General features: G+C 42.9%; 1 protein-coding gene across 1 annotated transcript; it reads right to left on the reverse strand.

Moving 5' to 3' along the window:
• Nucleotides 1-13,003: 13,003 nt before the first annotated feature.
• On the reverse strand, nucleotides 13,004-14,616 carry LOC147981472 (uncharacterized). The gene is made up of 5 exons (XM_087515982.1): nucleotides 14,494-14,616; nucleotides 14,128-14,297; nucleotides 13,854-13,863; nucleotides 13,438-13,565; nucleotides 13,004-13,046 (listed from the first exon to the last, which is right to left on the reverse strand). Exons 1-5 carry the CDS (start codon nucleotides 14,614-14,616, stop codon nucleotides 13,004-13,006), a joined length of 474 nt encoding a protein of 157 aa, XP_087372108.1.
• Nucleotides 14,617-16,293: the final 1,677 nt, after the last annotated feature.

Consider the following 16,293-nt stretch of genomic DNA (forward strand, 5'->3'; position numbering starts at 1 on the left):
CCGGACCGACATTACGCGTACACTTACGCGAGACCGGTTCTCCCGACGTGCTTTGCACATAGGTGGCTTGCGGGTGACAGTTTCTCCAACTTTAGTTGAACCAAGTGTGGCTACGCCCGGTCCTTGCGAAGGTTAAAACAGCACCAACTTGACAAACTATCATTGTGGTTTTGATGCGTAGGTAAGATTGGTTCTTGCTTAAGCCCATAGCAGCCACGTAAAACTTGCAACAACAAATTAGAGGACGTCTAACTTGTTTCTGCAGGGCATGTTGTGATGTGATATGGTCAAGACGTGATGAGATATAAGTTGTTGTATGAGATGATCATGTTTTGTTGAAGTTATCAGCAACTGGCAAAATCCTTATGGTTGTCTCTCTATTGCATAAGATGCAAGCGTCCAATAATTGCTTTACTTTATCGCTATGCGATAGCAATAGTTGCAAGAGCAATTGTTGGCGAGACGACCACGTGACGACACAGACACATCAAGATGATGGAGATCATGGTGTCATGCCGGTGACGATATAGATCATGACAGTACTTTGGAGATGGAGATCAAAGAAGCAAGATGATGATGGCCATATCATGTCACATATTTTGATTGCATATGATGTTTATCTTTTATACATCTTATTTTTGCTTAGTTTGACGGTAGCATTTTAAGATGATCTCTCACTAATTATCAAGAAGTGTTCTCCCTGAGTATGCACCGTTGCAAAAGTTCTTCGTGCTGAGACACCACGTGATGATCGGGTGTGATAGGCTCTACGTTCAAATACAACGGGTGCAAAACAGTTGCACACGCGGAATACTCAGGTTATACTTGACGAGCCAAGCATATACAGATATGGCCTCGGAACACGGAGATCGAAAGGTCAAGCGTGAATCATATAGTAGATATGATCAACATAGTGATGTTCACCAATGAAATTACTCCATCTCACGTGATGATCGGACATGGTTTAGTTGATTTGGATCACGTGATCACTTAGAGGATTAGAGGGATGTCTATCTAAGTGGGAGTTCTTAAGTAATATGATTAAATTGAACTTAAATTTATCATGAACTTAGTCCTGGTAGTATTTTGCAAATCATGTTGTAGATCAATAGCTCGCGTTGTTGCTTCCCTGTGTTTATTTTGATATGTTCCTAGAGAAAATTGTGTTGAAAGATGTTAGTAGCAAAGATGCGGATTGGATCCGTGATCTGAGGTTTATCCTCATCGCTGCACAGAAGAATTATGTCCTTGATGCACCGCTAGGTGACGGACCTATTGCAGGAGCAGATGCAGACGTTATGAACATTTGGCTAGCTCAATATGATGACTACTTGATAGTTTAGTGCACCATGCTTAATGGCTTAGAATCGGGACTTCAAAGACATTTTGAATGTCATGGAGCATATGAGATGTTCCAGGAGTTGAAGTTAATATTTCAAGCAAATACCCGAGTTGAGAGATATGAAAGTCTCCAACAAGTTCTATAGCTAAAAGATGGAGGAGAATCGCTCAACTAGTGAGCATGTGCCCAGATTGTTTGAGTACAACAATCGCTTGAATCTAGTGGGAGTTAATCTTCCAGATAAGATAGTGATTGACATAATTATCTAGTCACCATCACCAAGTTAGTAGAACTTTGTGATGAACTATGATATGCAAGGGATAACGGAAACGATTCCCAAGCTCTTTGTAATGCGGAAATTGATGAAGGTAGAAATCGAGAAAAACATCAAGTGTTGATGGTAGACAAGACCACTAGTTTCAAGAAAAGGGCAGAGGGAAGAAGGGGAACTTCAAGAAGAACAGCAAGCAAGTTGCTGCTCAAGTGAAGAAACCCAAGTGTGGTCCTAAGCCTAAGACTAAGTGCTTCTACTGCAAAGGAACTGGTCACTGGAAGCGGAACTGCCCCAAGTATTTGGCGGATAAGAAGGATGGCAAAGTGAACAAAAGTATATTTGATATACATGTTATTGATGTGTACTTTACTAGTGTTTATAGCAACCCCTCAGTATTTGATACTGGATCAGTTGCTAAGAGTAGTAACTCGAAACAGGAGTTGCAGAATAATCAGAGACTAGTTAAGGGTGAAGTGACGATGTGTGTTGGAAGTAGTTCCAAGATTGATATGATCATCATCGCACACTCCCCTATAAATTCGGGATTAGTGTTGAACCTAAATAAGTATTATTTGGTGTTCACGTTGAGCATGAATATGATTTGATCATGTTTATTGTAATACGGTTATTCATTTAAGTAAGAGAATAAATTGTTGTTCTGTTTACATGAATAAAACCTTATATGGTTACACACCCAATGAAAATAGTTCGTTGGATCTCGATCGTAGTGATACACATAATCATAATATTGAAACCAAAAGATGCAAAGTTAATAATGATAGTGCAACTTATTTGTAGCACTGCCGTTTAGGTCATATTGGTGTAAAGCGCATGAAGAAACTCCATGCTGATGGGCTTTTGGAATCACTTGACTATGAATCAGTTGATGCTTGCGAACCATGCCTCATGGGCAAGATGACTAAGACTCTGTTCTTCGGAACAATGGAGCGAGCAACAGATTTGTTGGAAATCATACATACTGATGTATGTGGTCCGATGAATATTGAGACTCGCGATAGGTATCATTATTTTCTGGTCTTCACAGATGATTTGAGCAGATATGAGTATATCTACTTGATGAAACAAAGGTCTGAAACATTTGAAAATTTCAAAGAATTTCAGAGTGAAGTGGAGAATCATCGTAACAAAAATGAAAGTTTCTACGATATGATCGCAGAAGTAAAATATTTGAGTTACGAGTTTGGTCTTCAATTAAAACAATGTGGAATAGTTTCACAAACTTATGCCACCTAGAACACCACAGCATAATGGTGTGTCCGAATGTCATAACCGTACTTTATTAGATATGGTGCGATCTATGATGTCTCTTACCGATCTACCACTATCGTTTTGGGGTTATGCATTAGAGATAGCTGCATTCACATTAAATAGGGCACCATCTAAGTCCGTTGAGACGACACAATCTGAACTGTGGTTTGGCAAGAAACCAAAGTTGTCGTTTCTTAAAATTTGGGGTTGTGATGCTTATATGAAAAGTTTCATCCTAATAAGCTCAAACCCAAATCGGAGAAATATGTCTTCATAGGATACCCAAAGGAGACTGTTGGGTACACCTTCTATCACAAATCCGAAGGCAAGACTTTTGTTGCTAAATTCGGAGTTTTTCTAGAGAAGGAGTTTCTCTCGAAAGAAGTGAGTGGGAGGAAAGTAGAACTTGATGAGGTAACTGTACCTTCTCCCTTATTGGAAAGTAGTTCATCACAGAAATCTGTTCCTGTGACTACTACACCAATTAGTGAGGAAGCTAATGATGATGATCATGTAACTTCAGATCAAGTTACTACCAAATCTCGTAGGTAAACCAGAGTGAGATCCGCACCAGAGTGGTATGGTAATCCTGTTCTGGAAGTCATGTTACTAGACCATGATGAACTTGCGAACTATGAGGAAGCGATGATGAGCCCAGATTCCGCGAAATGGTTTGAGGCCATGAAATCTGAGATATGATCCATGTATGAGAACAAAGTATGGACTTTGATGGATTTGCCCGATGATCGGCAAGCCGTAGAAAATAAATGGATCTTCAAGAGGAAGACGGGCGTTGATAGTAGTGTTACTATCTACAAAGCTAGAATTGTCGCAAAAGGTTTTCGACAAGTTCAAGGTGTTGACTACGATGAGATTTTCTCACTCGTATCTCTGCTTAAGTCTGTCCGAATCATGTTAGCAATTGCCGCATTTTATGAAATCTGGCAAATGGATAAACAAAACTGCATTCCTTAATGGATTTACTAAAGAAGAGTTGTATACGATGCAACTAGAAGGTTTTGTCGATCCTAAAGGTGTTAACTAAATATGCAAGCTCCAGCGATCCATCTATGGACTGGTGCAAGAATCTCGGAGTTGGAATATACGCTTTGATAAGTTGATCAAAGCATATAGTTTTATACAGACTTGCGGTGAAGCCTGTATTTACAAGAAAGTGAGTGGGAGCACTACATCATTTCTGATAAGTATATATGTATGACATATTGTTGATCGGAAATAATGTAGAATTATTCTGCAAAGCATAAAGGAGTGTTTGAAAGGAGTTTTTCAAAGAAAGACCTCGGTAAAGCTGCTTACATATTGAGTATCAAGATCTATAGAGATAGATCAAGACGCTTGATAAGTTATTCAATGAGTACATACCTTGACAAGATTTTGAAGTAGTTCAAAATGGAACAGTCAAAGAAAAAGTTTCTTGCCTGTGTTACAAGGTGTGAAGTTGAGTAAGACTCAAAGCCCGACCACGGCAGAAGATAGAAAGAGAATGAAAGTCATTCCCTATGCCTCAGTCATTGGATCTATAAAGTATGCCATGCTGTGTACCAGATCTATTGTATACCATACACTGTGTTAAGAGAGGGAGTACAATAGTGATCTAAGAGTAGATCAATGGACAGCGGTCAAAATTATCCTTAGTGGAATAAGGATATATTTATCGATTATGGAAGTGAAAAAAAAGGTTCGTCGTAAAGGGTTGCGCCGATGCAAGTTTTGACACTAATCTAGATGAATCTAAATCTCAATCTAGATACATATTGAAAGTGGGAGCAATTAGCTAGAGTAGCTCGGTGCAGAGCATTGTTGACATAAATATTTGCAAAATACTTATGGATCTGAATGTGACAGACCCGTTGACTAAAATCATCTCACAAGCAAAACATGATCACACCTTAGTACTCTTTGGGTGTTAATCACATAGCGATGTGAACTAGATTACTGACTCTAGTAAACCCTTTGGGTGTTGATCACATATAGATGTGAACTATGGGTGTTAATCACATGGTGATATGAACTATTGCTGTTAAATCACATGGCGATGTGAACTAGATTATTGACTCTAGTGCAAGTGGGAGACTGAAGGAAATATGCCCTAGAGGCAATAATAAAGTTATTATTTATTTCCTTATATCATGATAAATGTTTATTATTCATGCTAGAATTGTATTAACCGGAAACATAATACTTATGTGAATACATAGACAAACAAAGTGTCACTAGTATGCCTCTACTTGACTAGCTCGTTAATCGAAGATGGTTATGTTTCCTAACCATAAACAAAAGAGTTGTTATTTGATTAACGGGATCACATCATTAGGAGAATGATGTGATTGACATGACCCATTCCATTAGCTTAGCACCCGATCGTTTAGTATGTTGCTATTGCTTTCTTCATGACTTATACATGTTCCTATGACTATGAGATTATGCAACTCCCGTTTGCCGGAGGAACACTTTGTGTGCTACCAAACGTCACGACGTAACTGGGTGATTATAAAGGAGCTCTACAGGTGTCTCCAAAGGTACATGTTGGGTTGGCGTATTTTGAGATTAGGATTTGTCACTCCGATTGTCGGAGAGGTATCTCTGGGCCCTCTCGGTAATGCACATCACATAAGCCTTGCAAGCATTGCAACTAATGAGTTAGTTGTGAGATGATGTATTACGGAACGAGTAAAGAGACTTGCCGGTAACGAGATTGAACTAGGTATTGGATACCGACAATCGAATCTCGGGCAAATAACATACCGATGACAAAGGGAACAACGTATGTTGTTATGCGGTCTGGCCGATAAAGATCTTCGTAGAATATGTAGGAGCCAATATGGGCATCCAGGTCCCGCTATTGGTTATTGACTGGAGACGTGTCTCGGTCATGTCTACATTGTTCTCGAACCGTAGGGTCCGCACGCTTAACGTTACGATGACAGTTTCATTATGAGTTTATGTATTTTGATGTACCGAAGGTTGTTCGGAGTCCCGGATGTGATCATGGACATGACGAGGAGTCTCGAAATGGTCGAGACATAACGATCGATATATTGGAAGCCTATATTTGGATATCGGAATCGTTCCGGGTGATTCGGGTATTTTTCGGGGTACCGGGTAGTTAGGGGAGAGGCAATGGGCCTTGATGGGCTTTAGTGGGAAGAGGAGAAAGGGCCAAGGGGCTGCTGCGCCCCCCCCCCCTCCCCTGTAGTCCGAATTGGACTAGGGAAAAGGGGGCCGGCCACCTTTCCTTCTCCTCCACTTCTTTCTCCCTTCCCCCCCTCTTGGTGGACTCCTACTAGGACTTGGAGTCCTAGTAGGACTCCACATCCTGGCGGCACCAAGCCTTGGCCGGCCTCCTCCTCCTCCATCCTTTATATACTGAGGCAAGGGGCACCCCATGAGGAAACAAGTTGATCCACGTGATCTTTTCTTTAGCCGTGTGCGGTGCCCCCTTCCACCATAGTCCTCGATAATATTGTAGCGGAGTTTAGGCGAAGCCCTGCTGCAGTAGTACATCAAGATCGTCACCACGCCGTCGTGCTGACGGAACTCTTCCCTGACACTTTGCTGGATCGGAGTCCGGGGATCGTCATCGAGCTGAACGTGTGCTAAAATTCGGAGGTGCCGTAGTTTCGGTGCTTGATCGGTCGGGCCGTGAAGACGTACGACTACATCAACCAAACGCTTCCGTTGTCAATCTACTGGGTATGTAGATCACACTCTCCCCTCTCGTTGCTATGCATCACATGATCTTGCGTGTGCGTAGGAAATTTTTTGAAATTACTACGTTCCCCAACAGCCCGGACTGTACGTGTTGGATTTTGGGGAGCCCGTTTGATGTCCAAACATGGCCGGATGTATGAGGGAGAAATAAGCTTTGGCCTTGAAGACGAGGTTAATTATTTGTTTGATTCATTTTTATGCATTGTAGCCCGTAGTGACGCACGGGCATTCTACTAGTCATTGTAAATGCTACATTCCTCAATGTAGTATGCACTTTCCAAAACTGAAGCTGACAACTAAAGCACGCATCAATGGCCTCAGTCCAAAAATACTGCCTACGCCTAACATGTTACAAAACATAAAACTAACACATGCACCTAATCAAGTGGACCCTAGTCACAGTAGGTCATGTGTTTTTAAGCTCGGGCCTGGAGAAACAAGGCATCCCCTTTAATAGTAAACTCACACTGTTTTTTTCGAAACACAAGCCCTGCTCATATGAAGTAGGATGCATGTACCACAGTAATTCGATGTTCAGTTAGTCGAAGGAGAGAGAATGTCAGTGTAAATACAAATAGAATCCTATCGGTTCTCAGTCTTCTAGAGAAAATGACATTGGCAGGTGTCGGTGTCAAAACCGGCGGATCTCGGGTAGGGGGTCCCGAACTGTGCGTCTAGGATCGATGATAACAGGAGACGAGGGACACAATGTTTACCCAGGTTCAGGCCCTCTCTATGGAGGTAATATCCTACTTCCTGCTTGATTGATCTTATTGAATATGAGTATTACAAGAGTTGATCTACCATGAGATCGTAATGGCTAAACCCTAAAAGTCTAACCTGGCTATGATTATTCGGGGGTTATCTACAGACCTAGCCTTCCGGTTTATATAGACACAGGAAGGATCTAGGGTTACACAAGGTCGGTTACAGAGAAAGGAATCTTCATAGTCGGTCGCCAAGCTTGCCTTCCATGCCAAGGAGAGCCCTATCTGGACACGGGTAGAGTCTTCGGTCTTCGTATCTTCACGGCCCAAAAGTCCGGCCCATATCCAATAGGTCGGACGCCCGAGGACCCCTTAGTCCAGGACTCCCTCAGTAGCCCCTGAACCAGGCTTCAATGACAATGTGTTCGGCGCGCAGATTGTCTTTGGCATTGCAAGATGGGTTTCACTTTCCGAATACTCCAAGATAGTCTTCGGATAAAACGAAGGTGTTCAGATCTGCAACATAAATACCACACACGACTGCAGAGAATATAATTTTTCACGAGTCCCATCTGCCGACAATTTTTTACAAGATGATATCACGTCTGTCCGGTTGTTATTTCGAACCGTTTTCTGTTCCACGTTTCGAGGCGTGGCCCTTATTGGCACGTTCTGTCGGAGCAGAGATCATGTCCCCTTATTGCGGGATCCTCATTAATACAAGCGTGGGTAACCCAACCGTTCCACTGGAAAGATTCCTTGGGAACAGGCAGGTTTTAGGCTTAGGACGAGGCGTTCAATACCCGTGGCCTTTATAAAGGAACCAAGGGCCGTCTTTTTACACCAAGCCTCTCCTTAACCTCTCCAACTTCGAGTTTCTAGCACCCAAGGTTCGACTTCATTGCTTCAAGCTTCCCATCATGTCCGGACCCAGCCCTCAAGGTCGATGGGTGGATTCCTCCGTCACAGAGGAGGATATTACAAAGCTTCGGACGGCTCGATACCTGACCGCGGAGATCCACCACAGGCTCCCTGCTCAAGGACAGGTTATTCTGACCCCCAGATCTGGCGAGAGGGTTGTATTTATCTCTTACTTCCTCCGAGGGCTAGGGTTCTCTCTCCACCCCTTTGTCTGGGGGCTAATGTTTTATTACGGACTAGATTTTCACGATCTAGCTCCGGATTCTTTCCTTTACGTCTCGGTGTTTATTGTCACGTGCGAGGCCTTCCTCTGAATCCCCCCACACTTCGGCTTATGGCTCAAGACCTTTGGTGTGAATCCAAAGGTAGTCGATGGGGAACAAGTGGAGTGCGGCGGTGCAGTAGTAAGCCAACTTACCAACACTCCTTGACTAAAAGGCTCCTTCGCCGAAGCTTCCAATCAATGGCAGCGAGAGTGGTTTTATGTTACCGAACCCCGTAGCACCAAGTGGGCGGCTACACCTGTGTTCCGTTCCGCCCCTCCGTTACAGCTTACATCATGGGTCAATAAGGGGCTGCACTGGGGATCAGTTGACGAAGTGTGGACTCTACAGAGCCGCGTACGAACCCTCCTCGAGAGGGACATCGATCTTGTCAACGTGATTCAAGTAATGCTGATCCGCCGAATCCTGCCATGCCAGCGTAGGCCTCTCAGCATGTGGGAGTTTAGTCCGGAAGGTCCACGAACCCTCCAACACTTCTTCGGTGCTACGCACAAAGGGACGTGGAAGATATTTTTTGGGAAACGAAAACATTGGCCGGACACCTCCGAAGACGTCGGCCTTGACTGCAACCATATGGACACCCCGGTAAGCACTTGTCTTTCGAACACTTCGTAGTTAAGTATATCGTGATATGTTACCGAGCAAACTATCTTCTTTCAGGGCTGGATAAAGAAAGCGGAACTAATTAGGTGTTCGGCCCCCCTTCCCAAAGCCTCAACAGATCCCGTATTAGCAAGGATGCTGCCCCCGGCACCATACCAGATGTCTGCAAAGGAGGACAATACGGGGTGCGGGAGGACCAAAGAGGGCCTCCATCCCGAAGATACTTTAGACGCCGTGTCCGGGGAGATGAAAATTCCATCGCCCGAAGGCAAAAGTAAAGGGGAAGCCAACATTCATTCCCCCTATGGTAAGAAAAGGACCATCTCCGAAGACTGGGAAGAAAAGGTTCCCAAGCGAGGCACGATGCCTCTGTCGGGCGGCTCAGGTTTGAAGGACGACATTATCGCACAGTCCTCCAGCGAGGCCAAGCCTAAATCGTAAGTAAACAAGGGCATTTTACACATACCCCGTCCCTCCCCTGTGACCAGGGTAACATCTAAAATGTATGTTTTTTGCAGCTCGGCGCACAATCTTTCTCAACAATCATCTTCCTCAGGAGACCTTCTCCCAGAGATGATGGAAAGCGAGACGCCTCCACCAGTCTCCTCATCCAATAAGGTGGATGACCTCGAGGTGTCGTCTCGGAGGATCTCTCCTGATCCGCAAGTGATGCGAGGGGTGATGAAAACACGAACCGAAGATGACACTTCGGTAGCCCAGGGTCCGGGGGCCAACAGTCAAGGCCCCGGACTGTCCGGCTTTCAGCCGGAGACAATTCTAGGGGCGAACGAACGGATCCCTTTGAAGGGAGGCCGTGCTGCTACGGCTGCTTCCGGAGACCCAGAAACGCCGGATATATTGACGAACATGCTGCGACAGGCGTCTGTCTCCGAAGACCATCGTACCTTGATGGGCACGGTGGTTAAAAAGGTCCTATCCGCGAAAAGCGGATTGAATGAAGCCTTCACGAGTCTGTTAAGAGGTTTCGAGGTTTGTGCTGCAATGCTTTCAATTGTGTTTTATTCACAAAATACTTCTATGTATAGATAGTAGCCCCTGAGACTCTGATAGGCTCCCCAAGGGAGGCAATCAGAGGATCAAAAATATTTATCCAGGAAATAATATGACTACTTTGAACACAGGTTATTACTTCCCCTGCAACTGCCCGATCTGCGGAGGTTGCAGATCTGCAGCGGAAGATTGAAGAGGCGGATGACATCACGCTGATCAACAAGCGTCTCGACTAGGCGCAAGGTATGTTTTTGGGTCAGCCGGTATATTTACGCATGATAACATGAGCATGAAGATGGAATTGTACACTGAGGTATGTGTAACTACATATGGTGCTGCTGTGGTGGAGGCCCTTCGGACTGAGCTTGTCCTTGCGAAGGAACAAACCTGAATGAGTAATCTGGCTGCCCATAAGGCGGCTGAAGAATTTAAAACCAAATAGGCTGTTCGGTGCCAATGTGAGGAAAGAATTACTACCACCGCAGTCATGTAAGTTAGAGCTTAAGAACCTCCGTTCGTTTCATTAATAAGATTGAAGGTACGCAACCTGGTCCATGGACACAGCTTTGTACCTATTTCGTTTTCCCTGTAAAGAGGAACTATAGATCTTATAAGTACATTGTGCAAAGTACTTCCAAACCTATATATCCTTTTCTTTGGCGGGTTAAACCTATATATCCTTAATAGCACTGTTCTTCTTCTCTAGTGATACTCCCTCCGTTCCAAAATAGATGACTCAACTTTATACTAACTTTAGTACAAAGTTAATTCAAAGTTGGGTCATCTATTTTGGAACGGAGGGAGTAATTCTTTTATCCCTGTCAGAGTATTACACAAAAAAGCCATATATCCTTGTTGTAAATTATTATGCGCATACCATGTCATCGGATCCCAAACCTGGTTTTCTTGCGGAGTGGTAGCTCCTTTTGTGGAACTAGTATAGTGTACGTGCAATGCACGTTAATTTGGAACTATATTAAGTGCATGCGGATATTAAGTAGGATATTTTTTGCGTGTTATTATGTGATTAGCACTATATTTGACATGAAATTGACTGCACGCTAAATGTGCTGAGCGCTCGACATTGAAGCAATCTAGATCGTTGGATTGACACGATTTAATGGCCGAGATTAATTCGATCTGCCTCTTTAGGTCTTTTTATATTGGTATAGATAAAAAAAATTGTCAAAGCAAAAGGTTAACGTGTCATGCACTCATGCATACTAGTACAATGCCCGTGCGTTGCTGCGGGTCTTTTATCATTAATCTAATCTTATGTAAATTTATGGTGCGGAGGAGACGTATCAGACAACGCCCATCACATTCAAAAACAAAGCGCCGAGGTAAATTTACATTGCACATTTACGTCAATTGGTCAACATGCTTGCCTTGACTCCAGGAATGCCTCCGGCTGATGGAGGTCGCCGGATAGGGTTACGCTAATAGAAATATTTTGATTAGAAATCGATAGAAACTTTATGAAAAATAACGCCTAACTTGGAGCCTTGGACTTGCAAAGCCAGAGACGTGGTCCACGTCCATGGGCGAGTAAGGGAATCGTAGGAAAAATTGGATACACTTATATTGGTATTTCAGGTCTGCCCAATACATAGTGTTCCTGATATTTTGGATATTTTACGCCAAGTTTCTTACTAAACACAACAGGCCTCTCGCAATCTATCTTTGGTTTTGGGTGGTTTAACAAGAGGTATTGCTTCAACACGTTGTTTCCCAATCGAAGCTCTCTTCTTCCGACTGTCCTAGATAGGGGCAAGAATATGTTGAGAGATAAGAATAAAAATGCTAGTAGTAAATAGGACAAAACCGTAGTTAATCCAACAAGTTTCTTGGCAAAATTTCTGATCACAAAAATGGAAAATTCATGTTGTGTGATTACATCGGTAGTACACATAGGAGTGACTCCATTCTGAAGCATCTGCCAAATACGGGGGCAAGATGTGAAGTTACATCAATATACTTGCAAACATAAGACAGAGCACAGACTTCATATCTTTGCTATCGGCTAGAGCTTCAGCTCCGATCCCTAAGTTAATATTCACATCTTCTCAGTAACAATGCAGTTATGCCCAACTTCTGGTCACACAAGGATCATGGACTGATTACAGATCACGATTACAACATGAGCACAAGAGCAAGCATACACATGTCAAAAGACGGAATATGCGTTGACTGAATAACCTGCACGGAAGGCATTAGCACTACATTAATGTCCCTAAAATCTACACCAAAAATGTAGCAAAATTCCTGACAATTAGAATATATTGCAAAACAGAATGCCAAAGACAGTTCAGTATATATTACCAATGCAACTCAGTTATCAACAAAATGAGCTAACTAATTTAACTGGGCAAAAATGGATTTGATTGTGGTAACCAGTTAGAACACAAGGTAACAGTGTCTCGCGTGCTTGAGGCTGGTGCGGGGTAGGTTGGACCTAGCGAAGGACTGGATCCATCGGTGCGATTTATGCGGCCATATCTATCTGCAAGGGCGAATGGCGAGATGGTCATCGAAGAAGCATTAGAGCAACAAAAGTCCTCGTGAACCTTTGGTTTTGTGGAGGGCAGGTAAAAGTAAGATTTTGTTCCAAAATTATTTGATAACAAGTTAAGTTTAATGTGAAATTTGAGATTACAACAGTACAAAAAATAACTATGAAATGCTGAGGATCATCTCCCTTCAGAAATGTCATCAATTAAGAATGCTAAAAAGATCATCACAAATTACCTGAAGGCCTTATCTCTGCTGTAAAGAGATGATTGTAGGGGCACTTATACAAAGACAATGTCTTCTCCTCAAAGTGCACGGCCAACGTGGAATTTGCTGCCTTCAGTCTGTCCTAATTTTGCCATGAACCCCATGTCTGATTATCCACAAGAGCTCTGACAAACAACGAATCAGCTGGACCATGAAACAGAAGGACAATAAATTTACGAGGAAGGTAATTTTCTATTATTGGAAAAACATTTGATAACTGGTTAAACCCAACACTAACCACTACTTTGTCGCGCATCTATTGCCAAAATCGCAGCTTCTCTTATAGATCATAAGTGTGTAAATGTGTGTGTGTGTAAGTGTGTGCACGCGCATACGCGCGCGTGTGGGTGCGTGCGTGCGTGCGTGTGCGTGCGCGCGTGTGTGTGTGTGGGTGGGTGTGTGTGTGATATCTCTAAATCGAATAAACCTCCAAGTATGCAATTCATGAGCACAAAACAGAAATTATAGTTCAGTATCTTTAAAGAATGAAGCGGGAGGAGAGAAATCATGACTCACCTCACCCAACAACAAGGTGGAAACTGCAACCCAAGAAAAAGATGCCCTTCTCTCTCTCGGTCGAGAGCATGCATGCCTTCAGGAGGTGCCGACCTCAATCTCCTTCCTTCCTTCCTTGGAGGTGCTATCTAAGTACAAATTCTAGAAAATAAATACAAATCATCCAAAGGAGATTACTTTCCAGTAGTCAGGGGCCGCAAAATGCAGCCATGACAGATGACACACCTATTATGCACATGCATTCACCTTTAAGAGTGACTAATCAGTAATCACTAAAAGGGAGTAGGAAATAAACAAAATACTCGTATTACTGTTAAGAGGTGAATAAAACATATCATTTTTTAGGCTTTTGCAACCAGTGGCAAGAAACAAATACATGTGCATCCTACTGCTGATTCCTCACAATAATAACCTACTTGATCAATACTGGTACAAAAATAAGTATTATTTAAACAAACTAATCTTGAAAAATGGTAGTTGGATTAAGAAGCAATTAATTTGAAGAGACCAAGAATATTTGTGGAGATGGAAAAATGACTCCTCGTTGGCGTTCCAGCAAATAGGCTGTGAGCAACTCAGTCTGCTACGGAATAAAAGAAATTACGGAGCTAACCAATGTGCAAGATTGATTTCTATAAAACAGATTCACTTATATGCAATGGCATATGAGTGGTGGCAGGTTTATCTCACCACGGAAAAGGATTCTGAATCCTATCTCGCCGCAGAGTCCACACACCACAGCTCGCTGCAAAGGCTATCTCAGCGCCTGCCTCGAAGACACGAAGCAGGGGCGCTTGGAGCGGCCGGCATGGAGTTGACGAGCACGTGCTTGGAGGCTTGTTCTCCTCTCTGGGATCAGTCTGGACAAGGGGTAGCGTGAACCTCAGAGGAAGATCCCATTGTTAGTCGGGCTCAGGGAGCTTTTCGAGGAGCGGAAGTAATGGAGCAGTAGCTATAATGATTGGTCCTCACCATCCACCACCTCTTCATCCGACTTTCCGGGTGGGCCGAGATCGTGGTACGATGGTGGCCGAGGCTGAACACCGCGAAGCCTACTTTCCAACCACCATGTGGTCGCGCCCACCCGCCGCCGCTCACTGGTCTGCCGTGAACAACTGCCTTCCACACGTACAAGCCAGCAGCAGCCAACCAGTCGCCGTCGAAACAGCCGCTCACCATGCGTGATTAGAATATGAACGGAAGAGACCTAAGAGTGGGCTAAAAGAAAAGGAAAATTACATCAGTGCAAAAAGAAAAATTACCTCGCTGCCTTTGCCATGGAGCAACAATGTGGCGTGCTGGTGCGATCGGTATAATCCCACACAAAATCTTACTTGAAAACAACATCTCTGGTAAAATCTCCACATCATTGACCTCATCGGGTTTCAAGTATATCTTTCTCTCCTGGCATATACTCTGTATTAAATTAAGATGAATGAGCATCAACCACTCTAGTCTCAAGTAAAAGAATGAAACATTACTTCTGAAAGAACTACAAAAGAATGGTGTGCAGGAGCTTACTTCAAAACAACATCTCTGGTATAATCTCCACCGAAATAGCCATCTATTGAGTTTCCTTGATGACCCCTAGCAAGAATCAGTGCAAGATTGTTGGCCACTAAAAAATTAGGTACGCAACATTCAAGTAGAGACCGAAAAGTATCAAAACACCTAGCAGAAGTCATGCAACCTTCAACCATGATAAAGGAACACCCTTTCACTAAGACCGCATTTAATGGACTAAAATTATTGATAATAGCTAGGTCTTACCATAAGCGATCTGCTGTCAAATATTTTGCACTCTTATGTTGTCAATTATCAAGATAAAACGTCTCTAGACAGTCATTTCTACAAAACCCACCAAGTGACATTACAAAGAGCACCGCAAGTGATGCTCCAACGGGTAGCCAATGGGTAAACCTACACCTGCCAGGGCACCTTGGGTGCTAGCTAGTCTTGCTTCAGAAAAGGTAATGGTTTCAAGAATCGAGTGAATGGATCGTCCAAGGCTGAGAGCATTTTCTTTGCTGCGGCATCTGAAAAAAAATGTGGGATAAGAAAATTCAATCAACAGCGTAAGAACTGTAAAAACACAACATCTCTCAGTTCTGCACAGATCAATGTTTTATATATCTAAGTGGTTCGTTATGTTTCTGACAAAATTTCAGATTCAACCAAAGCAAGTACAAGACATATAACTACATTTGATCCAATTATCAAATTCACTCGTATTTTCTAAAATATGAAGACTTGCAAAAGTGTGAGCCGTTGAGGCAGCTGATAAATTATATGATTCGTTATATGATAAATTAAGTGAATTTTTGTATGAATCACCGTGATTCTACCTACCATTCTATTAGTAATGTGATTTCCTTTATCCGTTGAACTCACATCTCATGTAGACATTAGGGTCGAGGAACGTGAGAAACGAAATCCCAGAACAACAGTACAATCATGTGCCTTTTAATTCCTACAACAATTATCCGATTTGCATGAGAATAGTTTCTCCTCAGATCACACAACTCCTGCATAATAACAGAACCATATTTATCAATCTTCAAGTCGATGACCTGAAGCAAATTAGTGGTAGCAGTGTCAATGAGTTTTGATCAAGGAATATATGTCTATATACTTGAAGCAAACAGAACACAAATATATCCAGTTTAAGGAGTTTAGCTATCACCTCATTAATTTGACCTCAACTTCTTTGGTGCTATAGCACATGTTTTCGCCAACAAGTGTTGTGAGGTGAATGTATTGAGATCAAGTAGTTTTAGTGCCATGGATAACCGTTAATGGCCAACAATCTGGTGTAAAAACAACTCAACAAAATGTTTAGATCATACTTTTATATAG

This window comes from Triticum urartu, chromosome 3A (genome assembly GCF_056163025.1).
Source record: "Triticum urartu cultivar PI428250 chromosome 3A, HENAU_Tu73, whole genome shotgun sequence".
NCBI classification, from domain to species: Eukaryota; Viridiplantae; Streptophyta; class Magnoliopsida; order Poales; family Poaceae; genus Triticum; species Triticum urartu.

What these genes read in the sequence shown, in the direction of transcription:
- LOC147981472 (XM_087515982.1), bottom strand. Translation starts at nt 14,616, where the DNA reads ATGGTGAGCGGCTGTTTCGACGGCGACTGGTTGGCTGCTGCTGGCTTG. An exon ending in GACCACATGGTGGTTGGAAA is followed by an intron (nt 14,298 to 14,493) that starts GTAGGCTTCGCG and finishes CCCCTTGTCCAG; the next exon opens with ACTGATCCCAGAGAGGAGAA. An exon ending in CCACCTTGTTGTTGGGTGAG is followed by an intron (nt 13,047 to 13,437) that starts GTGAGTCATGAT and finishes GTTGTTTGTCAG; the next exon opens with AGCTCTTGTGGATAATCAGA.